Source organism: Pristis pectinata, chromosome 11 (assembly GCF_009764475.1).
Source record: "Pristis pectinata isolate sPriPec2 chromosome 11, sPriPec2.1.pri, whole genome shotgun sequence".
NCBI classification, from domain to species: Eukaryota; Metazoa; Chordata; class Chondrichthyes; order Rhinopristiformes; family Pristidae; genus Pristis; species Pristis pectinata.
Window position 1 is genome coordinate 76,366,992 of NC_067415.1, and position 8,434 is coordinate 76,375,425.

General features: G+C 39.2%; 1 protein-coding gene across 1 annotated transcript in view; it reads left to right on the forward strand.

Moving 5' to 3' along the window:
* The window catches only part of LOC127575905 (endothelin receptor type B-like), a 33,450-nt gene extending 25,536 nt beyond the window's left edge, over positions 1-7,914 (forward strand). The window contains exon 8 of the mRNA XM_052026127.1: positions 6,241-7,914. Within this exon, the coding sequence (XP_051882087.1) occupies positions 6,241-6,393 (153 nt within the window). The 3' untranslated portion in view covers positions 6,394-7,914. The remainder of the gene's footprint in view (positions 1-6,240) is intronic.
* The last annotated feature ends 520 nt before the right edge of the window (positions 7,915-8,434 follow it).

Sequence of the window (8,434 nt, forward strand, 5' to 3'; positions counted from 1 at the left end):
CCTCTGCCATTTCACCTTACTATGTTCACAGGGTGCATTGAAGCACAAACCTGTTGCTGCATTTTAGCTGCCACTGTGCTTGTAGCAAATGGTGCAGGTCAGCATCCATCTGTCTCCTGAATTAGAAGAACAAATGCCCATATAATTCCAGCATCTACACATATGGTCCATGGAACCTCTTTGGATGCAGACAATAAGATTTTTGCTCACTCTTAGTGTCCCCAGCATACATTTCATACAGCACCCTATAAAGCATGAGATATTGCAATCTGAAGTTTCTGAAGAACCATCGAGCACACTAGTTAGTTAGCCAAGCAAGGATTATATTGATGGTACTGAAACGCTCATTGCATTTTTAAAGCACTTCGGACACAGAAAAAAGTCCTAAGGTTCTTCACAGAAGTAGAAACAGACAAAATGTGATAATGAACCACATGAAGAGACTTGCACTGTGGCCTAAAAACTTAGTCGCTGAGCTTGCAGTTAACAAGCGACTGATAGATGAGGAAAGATAGAGAGGTTTGGGCAGTGAATTGCAGAGTTTAGGTCTAAGACAGCTGAAGGCATGACCATGGGAAATGGAAATCAGAGATGGGCAAGTGGCCAGGTGGGTTGTGGGTGGGTGAAATTACCGAGAAAGAGGTGCTCAGACCACGAAGGTCATGAAGTTGAGATACAACTAACTTATTTATCTAAAGTTATGATTGTCAAAGTATGGAGGCTCATCACCTTCAAAATTGATGGCATCTTTCTCATGTCACATCTGAGTATCAGAAGCAGGATTATTATCACTGACGTATGTCATGAAATTTGTTGTTTTGCAGCCGCAGTACAGTGCAAGGCATAAGGACATAAAAATTACTATAAGTTACATAAATAAATAAATAGTGCAAAAGAGGAATAATGAGGTAGTGTTCATGGGTTCATGGACCGTTCAGAAATCTGATGGCAGAGGGGAAGAAGCTGTTCCTGAAATGTTGAGTGTGGGTCTCCAGACTCCTGTACCTCCTCCCCAATGGTAGTAGTGCAAAGAGGGCATGTCCCCGGGTGGTGAGGGTCCTTAATGATGGATGCTGCCCTCTTGAGGCACTGCTTCTTGAAGATCTTAATGAAGCTTCCTCTTGATTTTGATGGGATTTTGAAGGCCAGCCTGAAGCCAGACAGGAAGTTGAAATCTGGCTAAAAATAACCCAGAATCCATTGTTCTTGATTGCTAGGGTAATTCAGTCTACTTACACTTATTTTTGTTTGTGACATTAAAATTTCCCTGTCATGCTGACACTATAAATGCATTTCTGTGGACATAGTATCTTTGCATTGTGTTCATATGTGGCTGGAGATAAAACAGCTGACTGAACCATTGTTTGGACTGATACCTGCAAGCAATCATCTCAATAGTAATTGAAATGCAATATACTGCACATGCTCAAAATCTGACATAAAAACAGATGGTGGTGGAAGTACACATCAGGTCTGGCAGCATCTGTAGAGAAGAGAGACAAAGTGTTTCAGTTCTGTTATCTTTCTTCAGAATTGTGAAACTTTGGAAAGCAAGGATGTTCAAGCCTCAGGGAAGGAGGAGAGATGGAGAGAACAAGAGAGTTAATGATGAAGATTGATGTTGATTAGGAGAAGGTGCTGAAGGCTTGTTAATGGCAGCTGATCTAACTGGAGGAGTTGTAAGTAGAGAGAGGACAGAGAAAGGGAAAGAAACAGGTCTGGTAGCATCTGTGGAAAGGGAAAAATCGAGTTACGTCTGAATAGGTCAGGCACTGGAAAGCAAAATGTGCAGATGCTAGAAATTCGAATCAAAAAGAGAAACTCCTGGAAACACTCAACAAGCCAAGCAGCATCAATGGAGAGAGAAATAGAGCTACTACCTCAAGCTGATGACCTCAAGCATGTTCTGCTCCTACAACAGAACTGGCCAGTTCTATGCAAACTGAAGAGGCTGGTTATCTGAAATTGTTGAATTCACTGTTGAGCCCCAACCAATAATATTTAAAAGCCACAGACTCTCACAACTACCTTGACTACATCACACTGTTTCTTTCCCCCTCTTCCAACCACTCCGTCTGCCCATCACCCACACACTCCTTGCACTGCTCCCCACCCCCCCACTGTTCCCCTCTGCCCCCCACCTCCCTCACTTGATTCCATGCTCCACCTTCCTCTCCTGTCAAACTCCATCAATCTTCAGCCCTCTGTCACCTCCACCTATCACCTCCCAGCTCCTGTCACTATTTCCACTCTCCCCTCCTCCATCTGCATTCAGTGATCACGCATCGGAGAAACTAATGTAGATTGTGTGACCACTTTGTAGGATACGTCAGGTTAATTTGCAATGGTGCCACAAAGCTTCCAGTCTCCTGTCACTTTAATTCTCCATCCCACTCCCACTCTGACTTCTGTCTTTGGCCTCCTGTACTGTTGCAATGAAGCCCAACTTAAAATTGAAGATAACATCTGATATACCATCTAAGTTCATATTAGTTCTCAAGGCTTAATATTGATTTTGACAATTTCACACACCCAGCCTCTCCATTTTGTGTAGAAACTGGCAGATTCCGTGGAAGATCACAGTTGGCTGTGGGTGCTCAGTGGGTAGACTACTGGCACTGTGTGGTTGGGTGTGTGTGGGGAGAGTGGTTAGTGTGGGTAGGGTATTGCCATTTCAGATCAATGACTGCTCACGGTGGGGGAGGGGTCACTAAATTAAAGTGGTAGCTCTATTTCTCCCTCCACAGATACTGCCTGGCCTGCTGAGTGTTTCCAGTGCATTTTTTTTGTTTCAGATTTCCTACATCCACATCTTTTTTCAGTTCTCATGTAACTCAGTTTCTCTCTCTAAAGATGCTGCCTGATCTGTTTTATTCTCACTCTGTCCTCTCTCTATTTATATCTCCTCCTGACAGATCAGTACCTTTTCTCAACCTCCATGACCATGAGTCATTCAGTCTCTCTTTGTCCCATCCTCTATCAGACTGTCCTTTGTTCTTTCCACTGCCTCCAGTCCCCCTTCTCTGCAACTTAAAATATGCTCGTTTTCTGAATTTTCCCAATTCTGATGAAAGCTCTTCGACCTGAAACATTACATCCATTTCTCTCTTCACAGATGCTGCACGATCTGTCGAGTATCTCCAGCAGTTTGTGTTTTTTATATATATCTCAACAGCACTAATAGCTTGATGTACTGAGATGTTTTAGGACTGGACACTTTCCTCCATAATTTCTAATGGTTCATTATCAGAACTTATTTATCCTGCAAGGTAGATTGCCAGCCATGTGTTGATGCATCCTCAGAGCAATAAAGGATAATCTTAAATGCCTGTAATATTTAAAGCTCACCAGACAGGGGTCTCTGGAAGATCAGAATCAGAATCAGGTCGATTATCCCAGACATATGTCGTGAAATTTGTTGTTTTGTGGCAGTAGTACAGTGCAAGACATAAAGACATAAAATTTATTATAAGTTACAGAAATAAATAAAGAGTGCAAAAGAGGAATAACAAAGGTAGTGTTCATGGGTTCATGACATTCAGAAGTCTGATGGCAGAAGGGAAAGAAGCTGAAACATGAGTGTGGGGTCTTCAGGCTCCTGTACCTCCTCTTTGATTCTAGTAACGTGAAGAGAGCATGTCCCTGGGTGGTGAGGGTCTTTAATGGTGGATGTCGCCTTCTTGAGGCACCACCTCTTGAAGATGTCCTCAATGGTGGGGAGGGTTGTGCCCATGATGGAGCTGGCTGAGTCTACAACCCTCTGCAGCCTCTTCAATCCTGGATGGTAGAGGAAGAAGGGCTATTGACAAAGGTTTAAATGGGGATGCAAAAAATGTCCACTGTGCAGTCTTTTACCATTTCCATAATCCTCATTCAGTCAATGTGGAACTGAGCACTTGGAGGTTCACTAAGTTTAGTGTAACTGAAGTCAGCCCAAATTCTCTGTAATTGCATTGTTTTTTTAATGGGAAATTTTGTTGTATGCTAATGGCACCAGTTATTACAAGTCATTGATACTGTATATTTTGATTCTTATTTCCCTTTCATAAACCTGATTTGGGGAATTATAATCTAAGTCACATTGTCTGACCATTATTATTCTTCAAACAATGAACTAGGGGAACAGGGGAGTAATCTATTTTGCAATAACTGGGTGTCATGTCTGACCCTGGTTTTCCTCGTGTTATTCTCATGTCATTAAATTCAGATTTATATACCTCCTTTCTTGAACTTCAGTGAAATAAAAACATAAGAAAATAGGAGCAGGAGTAGACCACTCAGCCTCTCAAACCTGTCCCACCTTTCAATTGATTGTGGCTGATCTACCCTGGGCCTCTTCTCTTCTGTGACAGTTCCTCATCGTCCGGAATTCCCTGATGTTTCAAAAACGTATCAGCTTACTTTTTAAATGCCTCCAAAGATCTAAAACCCTCAGAGATCCACCCACTTCCTGTGAGAAAAATTATCAGGGATAGCCTTGAAATTGAACAATAATATTATAAGACAAATCTGTTCTCAGCAATTATTTCAAAATCTTAAAAACACTTACTACATTAGGCAATACCAAACTAAAGAAAAGTGAGAGTCCTTGTTTACAATCACAACTTATGATAGGTTAGTTGTTCTCAACCAGGCAGACATGCTCCTGCTACCAGAAGGCCCTCCATCCCACTGTTCATTGATGGCTCCTGAAAGACTCATGTATATGGTGGTGGGCAAGGACAATGCTGAACTTGGTTAAGTGCCTCTCCCCAAAAACCGATGAATGCTCTGTCAACACTTGCAAGGGTCGTAATCTGCCTTCACTTCCAATTGAAGCAGTTAATTGTGAACAACTATCACTTGTTTGTTTAAATGCTGACATTGGAGTCTTTGTTAAACTGTTTCACCACTGATGTTCCAGTTATATCCATAGAAATTCTGTAGAAAATCACATTTAATTAAACTATCAAATTCAGCCGTCAGTGTTCATACTTGGGTATTGCAGCATAGCGGTTAAGTTACTGGACTAGTATTCAAAGGCCTGGGCTACCTTTCCATGAAATTGTGGGTTCAATTATGAACTAAATTTGGAATGAAAAGCTTTATATCAGTAATGTCTACCATGAAATTACTGAATTATCATAAAAACAACTCAGATTCATTAACGGTCTTCAGAGAAGGATACCTGCAGTCCTTACCCGATCTCTCCTCTTTCTAACTCCATGCCCATTAATGTGGTCTGAAATTATCTGACAAAGTACTTAGTTCAAGCAACCATTGGTGATGAACTATAGATGTTAGCCCTGCCAATGATGACCCCAGCCTCATCCCAGGAAAGAATATATTCATGCATAGACTTAGAGTAATTCAACCTGCTTTATTCTGTATGCAAATTATTGGTTACATATTGCAAGTAGTTGGAATTCCCTGGAACACTGGTGATGAAGCATCAGGTCACCCTATGAAATTGCTTAACTACATGAACCATATTCTAATGTTATGACTGGAATTCATTTGTAACCTGCAATGAAGAAATTATTATAAGAAATTGGGAATAAAATGCATCTCTAAAAAACATGCAAATTGTTTGTCATAATTATAGTACCTCAGCAACATCAGCAAGTGTTTTTATAGGCATAATTATGGTTAGCGTTAGGAATAGTGATCAGCAAAAGTCTTAAATTGGTATTTTTGCGGCTAACCCAATAGTTATTTTAACTAGTTATGTCAATAAATGATTACTGCGGTCTATGGATTTGAATAGAATAAGCAACAAGGAACTTGATATGTGTGGATATAATGATAATAATATTGGTAAAAGGGGAGTGAGGCAAACTGTGTTGTTCTTACAAAGAGCCATTACAGACACAGTGGACTGACTAACCTCTTTCTGATGCCATAATGCATCATTCAATAAAAGGCTGTCACCCAAGGAAATTTTCATCCTTACATATCATAGAGATGTATTGGAAAAAGCCACGTTATTGCCCTCCTGCCTTACCCACTCAACTCTATGGCGTATGATCGGGTCACGCTTAATACAACAGGAAGAGATATTAAGATAAATAAAAAGGAACAAAGAAAATTGAAACTTAAATGCTGAGCCATTGCTCCAATTGGTTCAGAGATTTGAATAGTCAAAAGTTCTGGGTCATAGCTGTTCCTGAGTAAATAACTACCTTTTCGCTTAGTTGCTCTCTAGGTTTTCTCATGCGTATAACATGATAGGAATTATAAAATGTTCTTTGTTATATACAGTCCTGCCTATGCTGCTGGTTCCAGAGGAAGACAATGATGCACGTGTTGCCCTTGGATGAGAAACAGTCCTGCATCAAGTGGAAGTCAAATGGTATCGATCATGGACTGGACCACAGCAATTCACGTTCCAGTAATAAATATAGTTCATCATAATCCATGTTCCATACAACCATCTCAAGGAAGAATGCTGACTCTTCCTAATACTGTACAGAAAATGTTGTCAACACTATAAGGAAAGAAAAAGTCCATGTTGTAAATTGTAGTCCCTCCCCAACAATATGGCAGATATGGATGTACATTCCAGATACATACTTTGTTTAAGGAAATGCCATCTGGAAAATCACTCACAATCATTAAGCATTCACTGCAACCTGAGAAGTAACTCAATTTGGAATAAAGATGGGACAGACCCACCGACTGGGGAAACCATTGGTAAGGCACTTGAAGGGTCTGACTCTGCACTTTCAGGTCACCAGAAAATCTTTGATTCTTAAATGAATCCACTGCAAAATATATTTCTGATTAATGAGCCTGAGATGACTAGCTTTCAGTTAATAAGCATTACATGTGAGGAAATGGCTTGCAGTAAACTAAATAGGTTATGCCACATAGAAGATGAGATTTTCAAAATTTTGCAAACAGTGTTTTATTCTTTAAGTGGACCGTGGGCCGGACCCATGCCCTTTTCACTTTATCTGCATCTTAGTCATATAGCTGGTATACATGATAAAGAAAATGCTGTTATACCATCATTGGTATACATCAATCTCAGAGAGGCAAGCGATCTTAGGAGGGTATTATTTGAATAATTAACATTTTAACTTACATTACTCAACAAATAAAACATTCACATTGGTTTGACACCTGTAATGAATGTGTTTTAATCCATAGCAACATTCTGTAATGATGATTTTAATGTAATGTCCTGTTTGAGCAGATATAGAAATTGTAAATGTGAGTATAACAAGGTATTTTAGATTTCACTATGAATAGCAAAGAGGAAATTTGCCACTAAATTGCCTTTCAATATTACCATTTAATCAATGTGCTGTGTTATTTTTGTATTTACAATCATTGTGACTATTGCATCACAACCAAGCTTCAAACTAAAACTTCATAAAGCTTCATTTTGATTCAGAAGGCCATATTGTCAGCAAATTGGATCACAACTTTTTGTTTGTTTTTAGAATGTGCATTTAACTCCACAAAGTTTTGCAGTACTGATAAAATATTAGAAGTATATTTTTTAAAAAAGCATTTCAAAATACACAATTATTTAACGTATAATTGGCACCAATGTTATTGTTGAAAACTTAAGTACCTACCATATTTCTTGTACATATTGTTTATACGGCACCCATATTTTCTTCAATTAATTTAGCTACAGTGCAGTTCTGAACATAAATTGTCCGGGCCACAGTTTGTGAGTTCTAGCAAGTATTTCTGTTTTATAAGTATAAATACGTTATAATTCAGATATGTATTAAAGCAAATGATAGCTGGAGGTTCAAGAATGTGACAGTGTTTCCATTTTCTTGCGCTATGTTTATTATTCTCTCCTGTATCATAATCAATTCCTGTTTTATTGCACAACATTGTATTTTCTTCCTCATGCATTTAATGCATTTCAAATGTGAATGTGTCTTACAAAATAAATTACAATTTATCTGTTAATTTTTTGCTGGAAGTTCGTACCTTCTTTCTTCACTGAAGTTATTCAGTCAGTAATTTAACACTGCCTTTTATTTTCCATTTCACTCCACACCACTGGATCCTTGGAATAAAGCTTAACCAACATGATTAATGACCATTTTTATTTACAGAAGCAAACATGGAAAATTCTGGGAATATTCAGGAAGATTATCAGCATTTGCAAATACCAGATAGCATTTATAAAGAGAAAATATACTGTAAATCCACGGCGGATGGAAAATTATGATGATACTTCCTGACATTTCCAAATTTCCTTAGATACAAATATCTCTCTGGGATAGAGATCTCAAACCCAGCTGTGAGTCTGGACCCAAAACAAGAGGCCCTGATTACTAATGGAAATTAGTCTTCAGGCTTTGTCAGAGGTTAGCTGCCTGTATTGGTCATACCTGCACAGCCAATTCACCCAATGTGGGATATTAATACTGACCCATCTGCCTTAGGGCTGGTGCCATCAGGAGCAAACTGCGGAGTGTGGCTG